A 20,427-nucleotide genomic window follows, 5' to 3' on the forward strand; every position below is an offset into this window, starting at 1 on the left:
GTGAAGGAAACTTTTTTGATATGAAAATTAGTAAAAGCTATTCTTTAATCAACTATGCATGGAGATTGACAAATCTAGCTCTATTCTCTATTAAATAGGAATATGCAAAAATTACTTTTGACGAATTTGCAGAAGTTAACTTTAAAAAAGAAATTAGAGTTATCCATTACTCAGATAGGTTAAATGTAAGTATAAGTTTTTTGCCCCTTTCTCAAAAAATACAATAATGTAACTAAGAAATATTAACCCATTACCCTTTCTTGTTCTGTAATGTATATTTAATTTTAACTATTTTTAAAATATTGTCAAGATTATATCTACAGAGTTCAATAAAATAAATAATTCACTGTTTGAATTTCTGGCCCTTATTATTATTAGTTTCTTTTCTGGACCCTATTATTTGTTTCATTTCCTGGTTATTACTGAAAATAATTTTGTCATATAGAAGAGGAGACTTTTAAAAAATCTCTCAGGTGTCAAATATGCTAAGTCTGCCACTGATTCCTTGTCAACATTTAAAAACTGGAGATTTCCAAATTTTGAAATCCAGATTTGTTGATCTATTGGAAAAAAATCAGAAGAGCTGGCAATAGTGGGCCCAAATTCCCTAAAGGCAACAATCAGCTGGGGCCCATTTATCCTATTACACCTGGCCTGAACCACTTATTTACATTGATTATGTCAACTGGCTTAGAGTCGTGGTTTGGACTACTCTGCTCTGCAGCCCAGGCTGCCTCTGGGTGGTCGGCTAGTCAAATAGGGGAGGCAGGATTCTAACCCAGGCAGAGATCAAATTTTATCGTGTTACCATGCTACACAATAAATGGTGGCTATTACAGGCACTTGCCAGATGGAAAGGGTGGGGAAGAGGAAGCCGTTGCACGAAATGGGAATTGCAAAAAAATGATAGTGATGTATTAGGCCACAGGAGGAACAAGTAGTTCACGGGAGGAACAAGTAAGTAGTTCCAGTAGTAGTAGGGGGTGTAACTTGCTACCTTCTAAGAGGTACAAAATGTAGCCGCACTGAGAATGAGCCCCGTGTGGTTGGTGCGCACCAAGGCGCACTGCCTGCGTAACTATGTAAGTAGACGGATGACACCCCCCCAGCCACACGCCGCTCGGCTCCCCCATCAGATGCGGGATCGCTTCTTGGCGGACTTATCTGTGAGAAGCAGGGAAAGTCTACGTGCATGCGCACGCGGCACTCTCTGCCTGGGGTCCGGGGACTTTCCCCTAGGCGCAAGTAAGGAACTAGTCCCCCGTTTGTAGCCTAGGAAACAGGCCTTCAGTACGAACTACGGTATAAATAGCGCGCTCTAACCTTTTATAGCTCCAAGGGGAAATTTATTTTACGGTTAGGGTGAGGAAGTTGGTGGCGTGGCAAATAAAAACCACTTCCAGTTATAATCTTCTAAGACTGTACGCTTCTGGAGACATTCTGGCTAACAGAATACTTATATAGAGGTAAGAAATGAACTAATTTCTTAAATGAACTAAGCTGGAACCACAGTGCTATGTAAATAAGCATGGCCCCGCCCACTCACTAGGTGGGCGTGACCTTCCTGGGAAGCCGGGAGCTGAACGGGCTCGGGAGCGCTCGGGTACGTCCGACCTACGCCGGCGCCGCCTCGGTTCTCGCGGTGTTTGCCTGCAATGGCGAGCGTGGTGTCGCTCGCGGGCTCGCTGGGGCTGCTACTTGTGTCTGCGCTGCCCGAGGTGTTCGGAGACCGCCCCAGCCCCGACCGCCGGGCACCCCCAGGTACCAGCGAGGGCAGCTGGAGGGAGGCTGGGACTGCCCACATGCCCCAATCCCCAGCTGTACTGACCGCTTCTGCCCTCCTCTTCAGGGGACGCCGCCCAGGTCAGTCCTGGGGCCACGGAAACCCGGCGGCGGCGGCCGCCGCCGCCGCCGCCGCCCAAGAACCAGCGCGAGCGGGCCTGGGCCGGGGCGCTGCCCTTGGGGGCGCTGTACACCGCAGCCGCCGTGGCTTTTGTGCTGTACAAGTGTTTACAGGTGCGGGACGACCAAGGGTGGGGATGCCCCGATCCTGAATCTCCCACGGGGACTCTGTGGTACCAAGAAGAAGACACATTTTCCCTTCAGTCTGTGAAATGACAAGAGTTCCCTGGCTACGATTATGGGGTTATTTTGAGCATCCAGCGTGGTAGTGGATGTGAAGGGCCCTTGGTAAATTGTAAATAAATAATGATCATCACATTTAATCCTCCCAACAATCCAGTGAAGAGGTTTAGTCACTTGCTCAAGACCACCCAGAGCTAGTAACTGGTGGAGCTGGGATTTGAACCCAGCAAATGTCCATACTACAGTAAGTGCAGTTCCCGGTGAGATTCCAGCCTTGGCACGAGCAGTTGATTACTGTAGCCAAAGTGCTTTTAGAGTTCGAGGTAACAAGCAGTCTCAAGTTCTCCTTGGGAAGGAGGCCCTGCAATGTGAACTGACAGTATATTGTGGTGAATTGAAACTGTTGAAATGGAAAGTAGTACCTCCCAGGGTTCTCCCTTCAGCCCTGGCCCTATCACTTACTTGCATTGGAAAATAGAGGGCTGAGCCAATTTGGAGATGATATGAAACTAGGAGGGACGGCTAATCGTGATCCAAAATAGACTTGACAGGCTAGAATGAGGGATTGATTTAATGATGAAATTTTACAAGGATAATAAATTCTATTCTTGGACCCAAGTATAGTATGAAAGAAACATAATTTGGCAGCAGTTTATTATTTGACAAAGTTCAGTTGTGTGATGTGATAACCCACTTCCCAAATCAATGCTAGGAACGAGGTATTGTGTTTTATCTTCTGATCAGAACACTCCTGGAGAATTTTACTCTCTTGAGGGCACTGTTTTAAGAGCAGTACATGCTCTTAAAACAAACCAGAGTAAAGCGACCAGAGAAAACCGTGTCAAATGAGCACTGACTGCAAAAGATCGGCACTATTAAACCAGAGAAGACAGGGGGTATGACCAATTTCTTCAAATTCCTGAGGGGCTATCACGTTGAAAACATATGATTTTGGAAGGCTCTGATCAGTACCATGAAAAGAAGATACACGCAGGACAGCTTCTGGCTTTGTGTATAAAGTAACAACCAGAACTTTATCAAACTGATGACAGCTGCTCCTTCCTGGAGGTGTTTCAGTAGACTAAACAACCACGTGTGGGGCATACTGACATGTTGCTTCCTGTCCTGGGTGAGGAGCTGGACTAGTTGTGATTGTGATTCTCTGAGGTAAAAACCCACTAGTTTTGTCTACCTGAAATTGTCCTCCTCTTTCTGGCTTTGGAGACTGAGGTTATTTATTTACTTATTTTTTTATAAATTTATTTTGGCTGCATTGGGTCTTCGTTACTGCACGTGGGCATTCTCTGGTTGCAGCAAGTGGGGGCTGCTCTTTGCTGAGGTGTGTGGGCTTCTCACTGTGGTGGCTTCTCTTGTTGAAGAGCACAGGCTCTAGGCGTGCGGGCTTCAGTAGTTGTGGCTCGCGGGCTCTAGAGCGCAGGCTCAGTAGTTGTGGTGCACGGGCTTAGTTGCTCCATGGCATGTGGGATCTTTCCGGACCAGGGCTCGAACCCGTGTCCCCTGCACTGGCAGGCGGATTCCTAACCACTGCACCACCAGGGAAGCCCCAAGGCTGAGGTTATTGAGAACCTTGTTGTCCTTGCCTTTTTCCACAGCAGGGGAAAGATGAGGCTGCCTTTCTCCAAGAGGAGGCAGGCAAGAAGGATTCACTGCAGTCAGGTGGGTTTTGCAGAAGTCTGTACTTGGAGGGGATTAAGGGACAGCAGAAGGTAGGTAACCATTGCTCTCCTTTTCTCCCTTACCCCCAGAGCAACAGCTGGCCCAGCTGACACAACAGCTGGCCCAGACAGAACAACACCTGAACAGTCTGATGGCCCAGCTGGAGCCCCTTTTTGAGCGGTAAGGAGAGCAATGACCCTGTGGCCAGGGGAACTTGTGGTAGGTGGGAGAGGTGGGCACAGAGATTGGGCAGCCTCTGAGTGGACATATCTGCAGTGTGACTACCCTGGCTGGAGCCCAGCAGGAGCTTTTGCACATGAAGCTACAGGCCATCCACCAGCTGCTACAAGAGGGCAAACCAAACAAGGGTGTGGAGGTTCCAGAACCAGGTACAGGGTTGGGAGGTGAGAGTCTGGTGGAGGTAGAGACAAAGCCTCTCAAACTGGAACATGCCTGATCTTCCTCTTCACAGAGGCCAGCACACCCTTTCCTGAGGACTTATCTATAGAGGAGGATGAGGAAGAGGCTGGTGACAATCAGGCCTGGGAGGAGCCCCTAAACTGGAGCACAGGGACGAGGAACCTAGCTACTCCCAGGGAAATGGAGCAGGGGCTAAGGAGAAGATGCCGGAAGGCTGCAGCAAAGGGCCCCAGTCACAGCCCCCACCAGGAAGGAGGGACAACAGCTGACAGTTTAGTAAAACAGAGTCTGTTCTTGTGACTGGATGATCCTGTGTGCTTTTTCCATTCCAGCTGGTCACACACACACACACACACACACACACACGCACGCACGCACACACGTGCACGCACACACACACACACACACACCCATACTAGGTGCCTAAAAACAACCGGGCCTTCTTGAAAAGCTTCCCTTATTAGGACATAAAGAGGCTGTCTTCCCGTGCAGGAGCTGAGAAGACAGAGGGAGCTCTAGTCCTTCTCTTTGTATTCCTGAGGCCACCGTCATGCCAGCCTTCAGGGCACAAAAACCCCTTTTCTCATATTGCATAGCTGAGATAAAAAGGCTTCTCCAAAAAGGAAAAAACTTTACTAAAATCCTGTGGGAAAATAAATTGTAGAAACTACATACAACATAAAAATAGCTGGTTCAGCTGAGGTTCAATTGGGTCAGGTTTGGTGTCCTGGTTCTCAAGAGCTGGTCAAATGACATGGCGTGTCTTGGTCTCACGCAAACACAGAATGACCCTTCTCAAACGGTGAAGAGTCTGTGTTTTGTTAGTCCTGAAGAAGATTCCTTTGTACTCCCGACTCTGACCTATCCCTGAGGTATCCTGGACTCGAATTTGTAAGATGCCTCTAGTTCTGGCTGCTGTGGAGAGAAGAGAGTTCAGGCACTGGCATGAGCACTCTACTCTGACAAAACCACCCAGGGTGTGGATGGGGGAGTGGGGTGAGGGGGGGGAGTGAGTTCCAGACGTGAGAGAGGCTCCAGACTGCTGTCTCCAGCTCGTGGGCCTCGCCACAGCACTCTTCTGAGGGAAAATAACTGACCTGCTGGCCAGAGTCAGACTGTGGTACCAGTGCGACAGCTCCTCCTGGTCTGTGGACATAAGCAGTAGCTTCTCGTGGGGAAAGGACAGCTAGGGAGAGACCACCTCTTAGCACATGGCTCAGAAAGGTCCAGCCTTAAGCCAAAGGCCCTGCTGTTTCCACTGAGGTAATTTAGGGCTGAAGTGAGAACCAGGTATGAATCCCAAGCCCTACTATGCTCTCAATTTAGGTGGCTCAGTTCCTGTGAGGGGGGCCCAGGCCTCGGAGATGAATGGTGCACAGGCACTTGAGGTATATTTTGGGCCTCTCCTACCTCACCTAGGGCTCTCGCCTGTTACTTACGCTGAGCAGTCCACCACAGGGCCCTCCTGAGTGGCCAAAGACCCTGTGGAGTTGACACTCGGCCATGGGGTAGAGGGCCTGGCAAACAAAGGTGCCACTCTGCAGCAGATGCAATGGAGGTCGAGGCTTGGCCATGAGGAGCGCATCAGAGAAGAGGAAGAACATTCGGGGCCGAGGCTCCCCTCGGGGAGGCACCACCAGCAGCCAACCCTGGCGTAGGAACCAGCGACCTGGGGGATGGGAGAGCTGTTACTCTGGTGCAGCTTCAGGACCGCGATGCACGGCATAGAAGGAAAGGGAGGCTGAGGAAATGGTGGGTGTGTGCTGGCAAAAGAGAAGATGGGGGGTGGGAAAAGGGCAGTTTGAGGATTGAGGGGAAGCACACAGACTACCTGAGATAAGCCCCTTTGCCTGCCGTCCACTGAGCAGAGCCTGGACACGCTGGAGGTGCTGGTCATTCTTCTGTTTCTGACTGATGGTGTGGACTCTCTGGGCAGTGTCACTTATCTGCCGGGCAGCCCCTGGAATAATATTCCATGCCCCACTCCCAGCACAACTTTGGGTGAATAGTGGTGGTGAAAGGCTATTCCAGAGAGGACCAGGGTCAGAGTCTAACTTCTTGAAGAGTATGTAGGGCAATAGGAACATTGTATACAAGTCATTGGAAGATAGGGGCATATCAGACACTGTTGGAGGTCAGAACCAGAAATGGATACAAGAGAAGCAGTCTCCAAGGACTGCTGTGGAGGAGCAAGAACATACTTGTGAGCTGTTCATGGTCAGGGCTGTTGGGACCTGTGTTTTCAGCCAAAGCAATGGCAAGATTCTCATACCTGGAATTAGACAGTTGGACGTTACGAGGGGAAGTAAAGCTGGGCAGTTTCCTCTGCCTGACACACAGATCACCCCCTGTACAAACTTCAGTTGCAAAGCCAGGAAAGACCTGCTTGTGGCTCTTGTATCCCCCTCTTTCATCTGAGACTCAGAACCTGGGTTCACACCACACGGCCCTCTTCCATTCCACATTGAAGAGTCAGAGGGGCAGACTGAGCAAGGTTCAGGAGGCCAGCTCCCAAGGTGAAAGGTAATCAACTTGAGGATGCTACAGACAACTGACTGTAAGTTCTTAACTCATCTGCAGGGACAAATTTTAAGCTAGGCGAGGCTTTCATCTCCAGAAACCCTGTTGCTAGCCTTATTACAGGCCCCTCACTTCAGTGTAAGTTCCACAGTCCCAGCTAAGGGCCTGAGGCTGCACAGCCCGGGTACTCCAGTGGGTTCACATTTACTCTTGCAAAATATTTTTGGGAGCAATTTGTCCCAGGGGAGACACAGTGGGACAAATCCCATGGAATCCCACAAAGCTGAGAGCAGCAATCATACAGACTCAGAATTCTACGAGAAGTTGGCTGAGTCAGGGTGAATTCACTCACTGCTGGAGCCTCTGCAGAGGCAGAGGGAGCAGGTCCTGGAGCTGAAGGCCCCCAAACTCAGGGCGACCTTCCTGAAGTCGCACAAACCTCCGGAAACGTTTGTTCTTCTTTAATTGCTCCTAGAGTGACGGGGAAAGGGTTGGCAGCAGGGAGAGAAGCCTCTCCTACTACTGTATTCTTCGGTGTACACATCCCCAGCCCTCAGGAAGCTGTGTGCTCCTGAGAGAACCCCGTCTCCCTACAGGGAACTTAGTACAGAGCTGGACACCCCCAGGGCTCTATAAATGCAGGAACAGTATAAATGAAGTTTGGGTCTGCAGATGAAGAGGCAATGTATGGAGGAAGAGGGGAAGGAGGACTTGAGGTCATCTTCAGGTTACCTGCAGGGTGGTCCGGGACCTCTCAGCGTTGGCAGCAAATTGGGTGTAGAGCTCCAGGTGGGGGCAGAAGCCCTCCAGCCCCTGTCCCCAGCGCCCGCCTTCGAGGTAGGGAAGCAGCTCTCTGCGTAGGTCAGGACAATAACAGAGCGGCCCAAGCACCACCTCTTTTAATTCTCCTACCCCTGCCCCGGAGGTGGTGCTATTACCCCATTTGGCGGGCGGAGAACTGGGGCAGATTAAGGCACTGGGCCAAGACCACAAGTGAGGTAACTGGCAGACTCCGAATGTGAGCCGGGGTCGCTCCGACTCTGAGCTCCGTGCACTGGTAGAGGCCAGAGCTCTCCCTCCTTCTCACTTCCCACGCCCCTTCTACTCACTGGCTGGCGCCGTAAATGAGCTCCCAGGGCCCAAACAGGGCCTGGCGCTCTGGTGGTCGGAGGGTGCCCTTGGCTCTCAGAATCCCCACGAAGTACTGCGGAAGGAGAGAATACCGGTATGCAGTCCGCAGAAACATGAAGCCAGTGCCCAGGCGCCGCTACAAACTGTGTAAGTCGGCCTGAGCTCCCTACGTGCAGGCGTCCAGGTCAGGACCCACGGTACCCCAGTCAGGGTTACCGACCTCGTAGGGGCCCTCTCACACCCTGGGGTCCCCGCCCCTACGGGAGGGTGTGCAGGCCCCGCACCGTGGCCACCAGCCCGAGCTGTTCTTGGTAGCGCCGCTCGGTCTCCAGCAGCTCCCGGGCAGTGCAGGCGCGTTTCCGCTCCCAACGGGCACGCTGCTCTTGCACCGGGCACCGTGTGCTGGGGCCCGGGATCTCCATGCCGGACTGAGGGGTCGGCACTTCCAGCCGCAGCCCGCCGGAGATTCAAATCCCAACGGCTCCGAGGGCGGGGCCGTGGGGGCGGGGCCTTGGAGGGGAGCGCGCCCTCTGGCGCCTGGAGACTGCGCGCAGGACGGAGCATGCGCAGCTGCCAGCTGAACTGCATCAGGTCACCGCCAGGGCGGCGCTGCCGGTGTGCGGCGCCTTCTGGGGCAGGGCAGGTTGGGGCAAGTGGGTGGCCTTCCTTTGAGTAGCACTAAGTTGGGGCAGCAGCGTGGACTTTGAGCCAGAAGAGTTGGGGGTTTAGACACTGGCAGGGTCGCAGTGTCCCACCTGTAGAATTAAGATTCTGTCCTGGGCCCATGCCAAACACCGGGGTCCAGTTGTCCCCAGTGCTTTCATTACTAGGAATCCTCATGGGTCGCTAGGTTTTGAATATTTTGGCCCCCGGAAAAGTTGATAGGTTTTAAGTCACTAACGCGCTTTCTCTTTCCATACTGATCCAAAACCTGATAGCCAGTTAGCTTCCGGTCAGCAAGTGTCAATAACTAACATGGTGGGTCGGAATTGCTGTAATTCTGGCCAAAAGCTTAGAGTTGATGAGTCTGTGTTACCTAGTCAGAGATAAAATGTACCAGATTTTCTTTACTTAGTTAGGTCTTTTTGAAAACTGGCAATAGCCCTGGAGGGTAAATTAGCAGTGCCATTTTGTCAGTATGCATGAGATATCTTAAAATGTGCCTACTCTTCTAACCCAGCAATTCCACTTCTAGGAATGCATCCTAAAAAATAGATATGTGGACAAAAACATATGTACTAGGATGGGTGGCAAGATGTTGTAACAACAGAAAACTGGAAATCACTTAAATGCCCAATGGTAGAGAATTGGCTGGGAAAATTATGGTAGAGCCATTTGAAGAATAATATGAAAGCATTAATTATGTAAAAAAGCTATCAATATGGGAAAACACATAGTATATTGCCGAGAGAAAAAAAGCAGGCCATAAAACTGTGTACAATATGATCTTATTTAGGTAGTATAACATAGCTATGACTGGAAGGATAAACAATCAAAAGGTGATTGTGGCTTTTATCTCTGGGTGATGGGATCAAAGATAATTTATTCAACAAATATTTATTAAGCACCAAATCTGTTCCAGGCACTGGACCACTGAGGGGGTGAATGGGATAAACAGGGTGATTTTTTAAATTCCCTTATACGTTTCTGCTTTTCCCAAGTTTTCTGCTTGAGCATGCATGCATTACTTTGTAATTAGAAAAAAAATGCTATTATTACTACAGGTAATTCCCCAGGGCCCCAGAAGGGCTGTGATTTGTCTTTGCTTCCAATCCATGTCTGGGGAATAGGGGGCTCTTTTTCCCCCTACTTCACCAGCAAATAGCTCCCTCCTCTGCAGCCCTGGGATAAGCAGAGACATGGCCCTCGATGTCTTAAGACACAGACCCTAATGACCAAAAACTTGGCCTTAAACAACCACAGAGAGGTCGTGTGTCAGGCCGGGGTGGGGGAAGGGGGGTGTCCTAGTCAATCAGTCCTGAGTACACTCTGTCTTTGGGGAGACTCAGGAAACAAGACTCTGGGAGCTCAAACCTGTTTCAGGGTTTGGCAGACTCCCAGTTGCAAAAGCACGATCTTGGGTCAGAGTCCACATTCCCCACCCAGACCAGAGACATAGTCACACACAGAGACAGAGAGCTCAAGAAAGAGAGAGCACAATGGACAATGGCACTTGGGGAATTAGGGAGCTGTAACACAGAGAGAGCTGTACCTAGATGCAATCTGGACTCTGAAATACTGAGAAAAAGCAGCAGAGATGGAGGGGAGACATGTGGACACAAAGAAGTGCCAAGGAGAATTGTACAAGGAGACCCTGACAGAGATCTAAAAAGGAAAAAGGTGGAAACATTCAAAATGTTTGGAAAGAGGGAAAATGAAATAAAATTAAGATTGGTGTTGGAGAAAGTTCTAGACATACAGACTTCAGTTAGCATGGTGTTTCTGTCCTCCATGCTTCCCATGACCTCCTCCACCTCAACTAGATTAGTCGTTACCACATTCTGTCTTGTCCAGGCCCATCTAATTTAGATATTACCATGTACTTTCCATGTGTCTGGGTCCAACCAAGGTTCTGACAACACAGCTGACCAAGACAATGAGCTGACCATCAGGAGTTCACACTGGATCAGATTGCCATGGATGGTTCTTAATTTAGCTCCAGAAATGGCAACCTAGATCGTTAGGCTGACTACCTCCTAAGAAGACTGCTTGTTCAGCCATACAAGTTTTGGCATACAGTATGACAGTCATTCTGGCAAGGCAGACAGTTTGGGGTGCTGTAGAAATGTGATATCCTGCTCCTGGAATAATTGCGGTTTGACACACACAGGCCATTGACAATGGGCTCCCTGAGGGCAGGGAAGGCATTTAGTTTGGTTTTTCTCAAGCCCTGTCTCGGTGATCTGCAGAGAGAAAAATGATCAATAATAAAATAATACTGAAAAGACAGACTTAATCAAATACTGGACCCTGCCCTTATGGACCTCGAGGCTATTAGAGCAGATATAATGTCATAAATCACCTTAATATGAATTGGATGCTAGACAAGGTTGTTAGGGAGGGCAAAGAACTGTGGTGATTCAGAGGCACCAGAAATCTCTTCCTGTGGTGTAGAGTTGGTCAAGCAAGACCTCCTAGAAGTGATGGCCTTTGAGCTGTCTTTTTTTTTATTATTTAATTTTTATTTTATATTGGAGTATAGTTGAGTCACAATGTTGTATTAGTTTCAGGTGTACAGCAAAGTGACTCAGTTATACATATACATATATCCATTCTTTTTCAGATTCTTTTCCCATATAGGGTATTACAGAATATTGAGTAGAGTTCCCTGTGCTATATAGTAGGCCCTTGTTGGTTATCTATTTTATATATAGTAGTGTGTATAGGTTAATCCCAAACTCCTAATTTACCCCTCCCCTCCACCTTCCCCTTTGTAACCATAAATTTGTTTTCTAGTCTGTGAGTCTGTTTGTTTTGTAAATAAGTTCATTTATATGATGTTTTTTTTTAGATTCCACATATAAGTGATATCATATGATATTTGTCTTTCTCTGTCTTATTTCACTTACTATGATAATCTCTAGGTCTATCCATGTTGCTGCAAATGGCATTATTTCATTCTTTTTTAATGGCTGAGTGATATTCCACTGTATATATGGACCACATCTTCTTTATCCATTCCTCTGTCGATGGACATTTAGATTGCTTCCATGTCTTGGCTATTGTAAATAGAGCTGCAATGAACATTGGGGTGCATGTATCTTTTCAAATTATGGTTTTCTCCAGATATATGCCCAGGAGTGGGATTGCTGGATCATATAGTAGTTCTACTTTTAGTTTTCTAAGGAACCTCCATACTGTTCTCCATAGTGGTTATATGAGCTGAGTCTTGACTAATAGAAGGGATTTAGACAGAGGAAATAGTAAAACTGTTTAACATGTTAGTGGGTGCATTCGTGCACAAGTACTGACCTACCAGAGTGGAAACTGGTTGGGGCATTCAAGTGGGGTCCTGGAGCCCCTGCTGTGTCAAGCATTACTTCTTTAGTGAGTTCATAAGGTCAGGACAGTCCCTAGGGAGGAGTGGGGTAGCAGGAGCACCCTGGAGTTAGGGGCTAGTTACAAACCAGATTATAAATATTTCAATATATTTAATTACCTATACAACCATACTGGTGTATGTACCTACTGAATGTTAGCCCCAGATAAGAATCTCCTGAGATGGCCTTACTCTCTTCTGGTTTGTTGAAGCCATAGGGGCCTTATTAGAATGTGAGCTGTAGAACAGCAGAGGCTGTTCTCCAGTTCAATGTTGCATCCCTAGGGTCTAGAACAGTGCCTGGAGGACTGGAGGAAGCTTACCAAATGTTAAGTGAATAGGCAGACTGGGAATCCCAGCCCATTGTTGGGGTCCTCTCACTATTCATCTCCTTGCACCCACTTTCCCCCTCCAATTCGTGCTCCACACTACTCTTCAACATAACCTAGAATGAGATTTGGATTCTGTCATTTTTCTGCTCAAAATATTTGGTGCCTCCCTTTTGCCCAGAATGCCATTTCCCCCCCACCCTTTTTTTTTTTTTTTTTTGCAGTACGCGGGCCTCTCACTGTTGTGGCCTCTCCCGTTGCGGAGCACAGGCTCCGGACGCGCAGGCTCAGCAGCCATGGCTCACGGGCCCAGCCACTCCGCGGCATGTGGGATCTTCCCGGACCGGGGCACGAACCCGTGTTCCCTGCATCGGCAGGCGGACTCTCAACCTCTGTGCCGCCAGGGAAGCCCCTCCCCCATTTAAAAAAAAACAATTGAACTGCTACTTCTTTAAGCCCTGATCAAATTTTGCCTACTTCTGTATTACTTTCTGAGGCAGAATTCATCTCTCTCCCCCAAATATTATAATTTTTGCCCTCACTCACAAGACAGCAAGCTCCTCAGGACAGGGACTGTGTCTTATTCATTTCCATACATCTAGTCCATTAGCCCAATGCCTGACATATGGTAGATGCTAAATAAATAGAAGAGTGAAAGGCATTCCCAGCAGTGAGAACTAAATGAACAAAGGTGGTCAAAGGTTTGGGTAAAAAATGAATAGTTTAGGGCTTCCCTGGTGGCGCAGTGGTTGAGAGTCCGCCTGCCGATGCAGGGGACACGGGTTCGTGCCCCGATCCCGGAGGATCCCACATGCCGCGGAGCGGCTGGGCCCGCAAGCCATGGCCGCGGAGCCTGTGTGTCCGGAGCCTGTGCTCCGCAACGGGAGAGGCCACAGCAGTGAGAGGCCCGCGTACAGCAAAAAAAAAAAAAAAAAAAAAAAAAAATGAATAGTTTAATTGGGCTAGGGTATGAGGGAGAGTAGTAGGAGAAAAGATGGAAAAGTCTCTTTGGTAAGATTTTGAGGGGATTTGGAAGTCAACTAGAGGGAGAAGATGGGCAGATAGAAGATACTTTGGTAGAGTGTGGAAAGCCAATGAAGGTTTTTGAGCAAAGGTGTAATATGATGAATAATACATTTAGTTTAAACCTATCAGGCTCTTTCATAAATATATACAGTTTTCCATTCATACTCAAATTCACCTCCCACCTACCCATCCATCCACCCTCCCACCCCCAGACTCCCCCCGGCAGCTTGCCCTACCCCTTCACCTGCTCCCTGGCTGGGCCAGGGATGTATATATGGGCTGCTTCCCCTCTCAGCCAGAGGATGTGGGGTCCCCAGCTGCCTGGGACTGGGAAGCAGGCCAGGGTTAGCTGAGGTTGGCTGGCGAGCAGCCAGGCGGTGCCAGGGAGAACCTATATAGTACCAGGTGGTGCCTTGGGTTCCAAGCTGAGCCCATGACCCTGATAACCTTCTGCCTGCGCACATACCTGCCGCTCACTCCACCCCATGCCCACTTTGCTATCAGGGAGGGGGCACAGGGCCAGACAGACCCACAGGGCTTTGGCTCCATCTCTACAAAAGGGCCTTCTGTGAGCCAGTCTGCTCCCCTCCAGGCTTGCTCCTCCCCCATCCAGCTCCTGTTTCTGATGCATGTACAGCCCGTACACACTGCGTCCCAGGACACCCCACAGTCAGCCACATGGCTCCCCTGTGCCCCAGCCCCTGGCTCCCTCTGTGGATCCCGGCCCCTGCCCCAGGCCCCGCTGTGCAATTGCTGTTGTTACTGCTCCTCCTGGTGCCTGCCCATCCCCAGAGCCTGCTCTGGATGCAGGGGGCTCCCACCACAGGAGGAGGCTTATCTGGGGAAGATGATCCACTGGGTGAGGGGGACCTGCCCAGTGAAGAGGATATACCTGGAGAGGAGGACCCACCTGGAAAGTTGGACCCACCTGGAATGAAGACGGAAGCAGGAGGAGAGGATTCTCTGAAGTTAGAGGATCTACCTACTGTTGAGACTCCCAGGCATACTCAAGGCCCCCAGAATAATGCCCACAGAGACAAAAGCGGTAAGTGGTCATCAGCTCTGCAAATCTGGGCTCCAGCAGGTTGATGCTTCCCCTCATTAAACCCCAACCCAAGTAGGGATTATTCAGGGAAGGAGAGGAGCCTGTACTCTGATGGTAGTTTTTCCCAACCCCAGGGGCTCCCATGCCACTAGCCCTTTACCCCCTTTCAGAGCTAGATGGGGAAACAAAAAGGGGCACAGATGGGGAGACAAAATGGGGCACAGATGGAGAGAGGTAAGCAGGAAGAGATGGGAAAGAAGAAAGGGGGAGGCTGGAGAGGAGAAAGGAATGTGGAGAGAAAAGGTGGAGAGAAGAGTATGAGGGGAGAGAAGAGGAAGGATGGGGGTGTACCAGAGGAAGAGCAGGAAGGGCTTGTAGAAATCACCTCATCTTCAGCCTACAGATGAGGAAACTGAGACCAGGACTAAGGAAACAGCAGGTAGGAGAACCTGGTATCTTGACTCTCAAGCCAGGAACTTTGGAAAATGAGCTGGAGACCAGAAAGGGAACAGGAGGAGTGGGGAGGAGGGATGAATAAGGGAGAAAAAGGTTTACTGATTTGGGCCTGCGAACTGAGGCCTCCACCCATTTTACAGACCCTAAGACAGTGGTCGCAAACTGGTATCTCCGGGGCCAGCAGGATCTTAGTGCTTTACACCTGGCCTGCTTCAGGCATTTCTGTTACCTGCTATGCTTCTGTAAGACATCTGAATTTGTGAACCTCTGCTAGTGAAGGAGACCCACCTCCTTTTGGCCGCTGGGGAGGGACTGGGCTCAAAGATCAGCCTCTTCATTCTTCTCATTTATGCAGGGGATGACCACAGTCATTGGCGTTATGGAGGTGAGACACCCACCCCCTGCACAGACCCAATCTGGGCACCCAGCTCAGCTCTGCTGATGCCCGCACCCCCTGCCCTCTTCCCCCGCATCCACGTCTGCCAGTCCCTGACACCACCCGCTGCCTCTCTCCCTCCACATCGCTTATTTCTATCTCCCGTCCGGATGCCTCCTGACTCGTCGACCCCATCACTTTTTCTACTCAGCTTCCCTAAAAGTTCCTGATCTTGTCATCAAACTTCCTGTACATACTTTCCCACTCCAGGCGCTCCGCCATGGCCCCAGGTGTCCCCCGCCTGCGCTGGCCGTTTTCAATCCCCGGTAGATATCCGTCCAGAGCTCACAGCGTTTTGCCCAGCCCTGCGACCCCTGGAACTCCTTGGCTTTGACATCCCGCCACAACCAGAACTGCGCCTGCGCAACAATGGCCACACCGGTGAGGCGGTCTCGGGGCGGAGCCTCCGGGAAGGGGCGGAGGCTATCTGGGGATGAAGGCCTGTCCCTGGGAGTTAGGCTCGCGCTCTCCGGAGAGAGGGGCGGGCCCGGCTCAACTGCCTCTCACCACGCAGTTCAGCTGAGTCTGCCTCCCGGCCTGGAGATGGCCCTGGGTCCCGGGCAGGAGTACCGGGCCCAGCAGTTGCATCTGCACTGGGGGGCTGCGGGTCGCCCGGGCTCGGAGCACACGGTTGGCGGTCACCGTTTCCCTGCCGAGGTGAGCGCGCAGCTGTCCGCGGAGGGTCGAAGTGGGTCGCGGGGTAGGGGATCTCGCCCACTCCTACCGTGTCCTCTCCAGATCCATGTGGTTCACCTCAGCACTGCATTTGCCAAAACTGACGAGGCCTTGGGGCGCCCGGGGGGCTTGGCCGTGCTGGCCGCCTTTCTGCAGGTACCAGCCTTGGACACCCCCCACCCCTGCTTCCCCAGCCCTCGGGCTCAGAGTATCTTGCCCCAGAGACCCCACCCCACACCTGGCTATCATCTTCATTTACTCATTAGTTCTTTCATTAACACCCACTGTGAGCTGGGCCTCAACAAAAGATTCCGAAACTGTGGATCCTTGTCTCCCCACAGCCAGTGAGGGAGGCTGACAGGATAGACATATACACAGGACGCAGAGTCAACAAGGTAGTCAGGGAAGGCCTCACAGAGGAGGTGAAACTTGAAGCCTTCACTAGTGGGAAAGAAAAGGAGATATTCCATGCAGAGCGAACGGTACATGTAAAGTCTCAGAATATGGCCCATTCGGGGAATGGCAGATGCAGTAGAATGGACATAAGGAAGAGTCATTTCTCTAATACTCTTATAACCCATAATTTCCCCTTTGCGAAATGCAATATTGTCTAGAGAAGCATTTAGTGACCTCTTTGGACCTATACTGATCAAGAGTACATACACAATGATTAGAGGAGGCTAGTAGGTTGGAGGGATGGTGAGACACCTGTGGATGTTGAAACACCTGTTAGGCTCACTCCCTCCCTGACTCATGAACGCCAGCCTCACAGCACAAAGTTCAGAGAAGTACCTTGGAAATAGCATGTCCTGGCTCCAAAACCCAAACACATGAATTATTAAGGTGAATACAGAGCTAACATGAATACAAAGGTTATTGGGGTTTTCTGTGGTGGGGACATAGAATGTGTGTGGAGTTAATGATGAGTGAGATTGGAAAAGTAAGTAGAGCCCATCATAGAGAACCTTGTATCCTAGTAAAGTGACCCACCATCCTCCTCTTCCTCCAATTTGCCATTGAAAACTAGTCTGCCTAGTTACGTCAGTTTGCAAAGTAGGAGTATATCGACCTTGAGTAATAATACATGAGATATTGTGTTCCCCCAGCGTTCTCAGAGCTGGGAACTGGGGGAGGACTATGGGAACCCACCTCACCTTCAGGCTTCCAGCCATGACCCTAACTACATGTATGAATCTATCTTGCACTATCATCTCCTAGGAAGGCCCCGAAGAAAACAGCGCCTACGAGCAGTTGTTGTCACATTTGGAAGAAATCGCCGAGGAAGGTCAGTTTGTTGGTTTGGCCACTACCCTTGATACCCTTGTTCATAAAGAACCGCCCTTGGGGAGCCTCAGGTCTGAGGATGGAGAAGGGCTCCCTCCCACACAGAGGGGTTGAAATGTGAACTGGCCTACTGTGACCTTGATAATAACTATGAAGCAGAACACAGGCAAACAGGCAAAGGCAAACTGCTGGCCACAGGCTTTACGTTTAAAAACCAAACAGAAACTAAGATAAGACAAAAACCAAATAAGACCAAAAAATAGTGTTTGGAACTTCAGGGGTTGAGTCTGGCTGAGTCTAAAATTTTTCTGAGAGATGTCTATTACTCCTTCATAAGCATCAAATATTTTAAATTTGTAAATACTTTTTTTTTTTTTTTTTTTTGCTGTACGCGGGCCTCTCACTGCTGTGGCCTCTCCCGTTGCGGAGCACAGGCTCCGGACACACAGGCTCCGCGGCCATGGCTCGCGGGCCCAGCCGCTCCGCGGCATGTGGGATCTTCCGGGATCGGGGCACGAACCCGTGTCCCCTGCATCGGCAGGCGGACTCTCAACCACTGCGCCACCAGGGAAGCCCCTGTAAATACTTTTGTTGGAAATCTTTATTTCCTTCTCAGTCACTCTAGGTCATTTTAAACCTCACTTTCCCAACTGGACCTTAAGTTTTGCTAACCTAGAGAGAGCTGTGTTTTTTGAGTTTTGTGTCTGTTTTTAAAGTTATAGGTATTTATTTACAAGTTATTCAACTCATTTTCTCTTTTGATTTACTCTGGGCTTAAATCTGCATTCCAGCGTGTTATCACAGTGTGCAGAGTAAGAGTGAAGACTCCGAGGGAGGGCCAGGGGAGCAGTTCTCTCACTCTGTGGGCCCCAAAGCCTTTTACTTCCTTCTGAGTCATGTCTTGTTGTGCTGAGTTATGGGAAGGGATACACTCAGTGAAGAAGTGGTTTCAGGGAGTTGAGTCAGCTTGGTTTCTGGGAGATAAAAATGTATTCCTGTACCCCAAAGCTTTGTTGTGTGTATGGCGGGGTGGTCAGTCTATGTGGGACTCCAGCACAGGTCCTCTCCACAGACTCTGAGACTTGGGTCCCAGGACTGGATGTATCTGCACTGCTGCCCTCTGACCTCAGCCGCTACTTCCGATATGAGGGGTCTCTCACCACACCCCCCTGTGCCCAGGGAGTCATCTGGACTGTGTTCAACCAGACAGTAAAGCTGAGTGCTAAGCAGGTGGGGCTGGGGTGTGGTGGTGACATAGGGGATGAGGGGGAAAGGGTTGTAGGTGGAGGTGAGAAAGAGGAGGCATAAAGAGATGAAGCAGCCGTGTTGGGGATGAGGGGGACGTGGACAGTGGGTCCCTGAGGTGCTGGCTGTAAGCCTGTGACCCTTTTGCTTCTGTGTCATGAGCCCACCCCCACTGTCTGCTGACCTCCCTAGCTCCACGCCCTCTCTGACTCCCTGTGGGGACCTGATGACTCTCGGCTACAGCTGAACTTCCGAGCTACACAGCCTTTGAATGGGCGAATAATTGAGGCCTCCTTCCCTGCTGGAGTGGACAGCAGCCCTGGGACCGTTGAGCCAGGTGCAGCTTTGTCTACTGATGCCATGCCCCCTGCCCCCAGCCACAGGTCCCTCATCCTCCCCATGTGTCCTCATTTGTCTGTCACTGGTGATCACAACCCCTGGCTCTAACGTCTCCTTTTTCTCCTCAGTCCACCTGAATTCCTGTTTTGCTGCTGGTGAGTCTGTGCCCCTCCTGTGGTTCCTGAGGCTGGGGGCATCCCTTGGCACCGTTCAGCCTCAGGGGCTAGTCAGGACCACCACTGCTACCTCTCCATTTCTGAAGAACACACTCCAACCCCAATAGGATAGTGTCAGATCAAGGCAGGGGGGTTCCCCTGTTGTCCCCAGTGCAAGAGTTGGTCAGAATGAAGCTCCAGAATCTCCTTGCATCCTCCTTCCCAAACAACCTCTTTCATTTTGTTTTTAGAGAGGAAAAAAGTGCTTATCTTACCCCTTCTTGTGTATCCACCCCCATCCCTTTGCTGGCCTCTGCTGGATTAGAAGACGCTGGGGGCAGCTGGAGAACTTGGGGCAGGGATGGGGGACAGGTGGAAGAGGCTCTGAGGGAACCCTACAGACTCCTCTTCACTCCCTGAGGCAGTCTCTCTCCTCCTCCCTCCAGGAGACATCCTGGCCCTGGTTTTTGGCCTTCTCTTTGCTGTTACCAGCATCGCCTTCCTTGTGCAAATGAGAAGGCAGCAAAGGTATTTTACTAACCCTCTCCCTTAGGCCCAGCCCCTGCTCCCCAAGTGGAGTCCAGAACAGCTTCATGCAAATTGCATGCAAATGAGCTCATCCTTGGTGAGATTTCCGATTAGGGTTCCCTGTTGTGTAGACACCCAAGTGGGACCAAAGGAAGTGTCAGGTACCACCCGGCAGAGGTCACGGAGGCTGTTGCCTAGAGGCCTGCAACTTGGAGAATGTGCAGAGAAGCTGGCCAGAGGAATGTGAGGGGGAGCTGGAGACTTTGTCCTGCCCATTACACTACTTCCTTTTAAACCTCCAAAGATATTTTTTTAAAATAAATATTTCTAATAAAATCTGTGGAAAGCAGATCCTTGTTCCCCAAATCAACAGGATGGTGTGTTCATTCCCTATTGCTGCTGTAACAAATTACCACAAACAGTGGTAATGGAAATTTATTCTCTTAAGAGTTCTAGAGGTCAGATGTTCAAAATGAACCTTATGGGCTAAAGTCAAGGTGTTGGCAGGGCTGGTTCCTTCTGGACACTCCTGAGGAGAGGATATTTTCTTGCCTTTTTCAGCTTCTAGAAGCCAGGCATTCCTTGGCTTGTGGCCCCTTCCTTGCATCACTCCAATCTCTTGCTTCCATTGTCACATCTCCTACAACTGCTTTTAACCTTCTTGCCACCCTCTTATAAGGACCCTTGTGATTATGTTGGGCCTACCCAGTTAACCTAGAATAACCTCCCCATCTCAAAATCCTTAGCTTAACTAAAGTCCCCTTCCCATGTAAGGTAACATTTCACAGGATTAGGGTATGGACATCTTTGGTGTGGGGACCTGATTCTGCCTCATGTAGATGTTATCAGGAAGCAGGGAGAAACGACCGATATTGTTGGAATGACTGTGTGTGTGTGTGTGTGTGGGCAGGCTTGGTCTCTAGGCTTAAAATCACACTGAGGCTTTTGGGTTTTCACCCTGCTCAAGTAAAACCTATGTAGCTTTGCAGTTTTGCCTTCCAGTCGTGCTGTCCGGCCCAGCCGCTTGCTGGAACGGG

At 50.1% G+C, this 20,427-nt stretch overlaps 3 protein-coding genes across 11 annotated transcripts; 2 read left to right on the top strand and 1 right to left on the bottom strand.

Annotated features, from left to right (window-relative positions):
* The first annotated feature begins 1,577 nt into the window (after window positions 1-1,577).
* Window positions 1,578-4,503, top strand: CCDC107 (coiled-coil domain containing 107). Of its 3 annotated transcripts, none has more exons than XM_082613683.1 (6): window positions 1,578-1,761; window positions 1,850-2,016; window positions 3,702-3,762; window positions 3,852-3,942; window positions 4,039-4,151; window positions 4,235-4,503. In XM_082613683.1, exons 1-6 carry the CDS (start codon window positions 1,656-1,658, stop codon window positions 4,480-4,482), a joined length of 786 nt encoding a protein of 261 aa, XP_082469809.1. In that variant the 5' UTR covers window positions 1,578-1,655; the 3' UTR covers window positions 4,483-4,503. The 3 variants fall into 3 exon arrangements, with proteins under 3 accessions (XP_082469809.1, XP_082469808.1, XP_082469810.1); XM_082613682.1 differs by having other exon boundaries at window positions 3,699-3,762; window positions 4,235-4,502; XM_082613684.1 differs by having other exon boundaries at window positions 1,850-1,863; window positions 3,699-3,762; window positions 4,235-4,501.
* Window positions 4,504-4,793: 290 nt separating this feature from the next.
* On the bottom strand, window positions 4,794-8,311 carry ARHGEF39 (Rho guanine nucleotide exchange factor 39). Of its 3 annotated transcripts, none has more exons than XM_082613620.1 (9): window positions 8,118-8,311; window positions 7,812-7,906; window positions 7,435-7,555; window positions 7,055-7,173; window positions 6,384-6,454; window positions 6,014-6,142; window positions 5,622-5,851; window positions 5,280-5,368; window positions 4,794-5,097 (listed from the first exon to the last, which is right to left on the bottom strand). In XM_082613620.1, the coding sequence occupies exons 1-9, from the start codon at window positions 8,253-8,255 to the stop codon at window positions 5,085-5,087; spliced, it is 1,005 nt and encodes a 334-aa protein (XP_082469746.1). In that variant the 5' UTR covers window positions 8,256-8,311; the 3' UTR covers window positions 4,794-5,084. The 3 variants fall into 3 exon arrangements, with proteins under 3 accessions (XP_082469746.1, XP_082469745.1, XP_082469747.1); XM_082613619.1 differs by having other exon boundaries at window positions 6,011-6,142; XM_082613621.1 differs by lacking the exon at window positions 5,280-5,368 and having other exon boundaries at window positions 6,011-6,142.
* On the top strand, window positions 7,898-19,738 carry CA9 (carbonic anhydrase 9). Of its 5 annotated transcripts, none has more exons than XM_082613585.1 (11): window positions 7,898-7,980; window positions 14,020-14,272; window positions 15,084-15,113; window positions 15,375-15,545; window positions 15,679-15,995; window positions 17,058-17,124; window positions 18,196-18,353; window positions 18,561-18,705; window positions 18,836-18,862; window positions 19,309-19,390; window positions 19,522-19,738. In XM_082613585.1, exons 2-11 carry the CDS (start codon window positions 14,032-14,034, stop codon window positions 19,586-19,588), a joined length of 1,305 nt encoding a protein of 434 aa, XP_082469711.1. In that variant the 5' UTR covers window positions 7,898-7,980; window positions 14,020-14,031; the 3' UTR covers window positions 19,589-19,738. The 5 variants fall into 5 exon arrangements, with proteins under 5 accessions (XP_082469711.1, XP_082469708.1, XP_082469707.1 ...); XM_082613582.1 differs by lacking the exon at window positions 7,898-7,980 and having other exon boundaries at window positions 13,147-14,272; window positions 15,679-15,821; window positions 15,903-15,995; XM_082613581.1 differs by lacking the exon at window positions 7,898-7,980 and having other exon boundaries at window positions 13,147-14,272.
* The last annotated feature ends 689 nt before the right edge of the window (window positions 19,739-20,427 follow it).

Source organism: Mesoplodon mirus, assembly GCF_964341445.2.
Source record: "Mesoplodon mirus genome assembly, chromosome: 1".
Lineage (NCBI taxonomy): Eukaryota > Metazoa > Chordata > Mammalia > Artiodactyla > Ziphiidae > Mesoplodon > Mesoplodon mirus.

Excerpts from the sequence above, each read along its gene's own strand:
- CCDC107 (XM_082613682.1), top strand. The coding sequence starts at position 1,656 with ATGGCGAGCGTGGTGTCGCTCGCGGGCTCGCTGGGGCTGCTACTTGTG. Across the intron at positions 2,017-3,698 it reads TGCTGTACAAGTGTTTACAG|CAGGGGAAAGATGAGGCTGC; the intron begins GTGCGGGACGAC and ends CTTTTTCCACAG. Across the intron at positions 3,763-3,851 it reads GAAGGATTCACTGCAGTCAG|AGCAACAGCTGGCCCAGCTG; the intron begins GTGGGTTTTGCA and ends CCTTACCCCCAG.
- ARHGEF39 (XM_082613619.1), bottom strand. The coding sequence starts at position 8,255 with ATGGAGATCCCGGGCCCCAGCACACGGTGCCCGGTGCAAGAGCAGCGT. Across the intron at positions 7,907-8,117 it reads AGCTCGGGCTGGTGGCCACG|TACTTCGTGGGGATTCTGAG; the intron begins GTGCGGGGCCTG and ends CTCCTTCCGCAG. Across the intron at positions 5,369-5,621 it reads CCTGTGGTGGACTGCTCAGC|CTGTCCTTTCCCCACGAGAA; the intron begins GTAAGTAACAGG and ends GTCTCTCCCTAG.
- CA9 (XM_082613581.1), top strand. The coding sequence starts at position 13,906 with ATGGCTCCCCTGTGCCCCAGCCCCTGGCTCCCTCTGTGGATCCCGGCC. Across the intron at positions 15,546-15,678 it reads GCGCAACAATGGCCACACCG|TTCAGCTGAGTCTGCCTCCC; the intron begins GTGAGGCGGTCT and ends CTCACCACGCAG. Across the intron at positions 18,863-19,308 it reads GAATTCCTGTTTTGCTGCTG|GAGACATCCTGGCCCTGGTT; the intron begins GTGAGTCTGTGC and ends TCCTCCCTCCAG.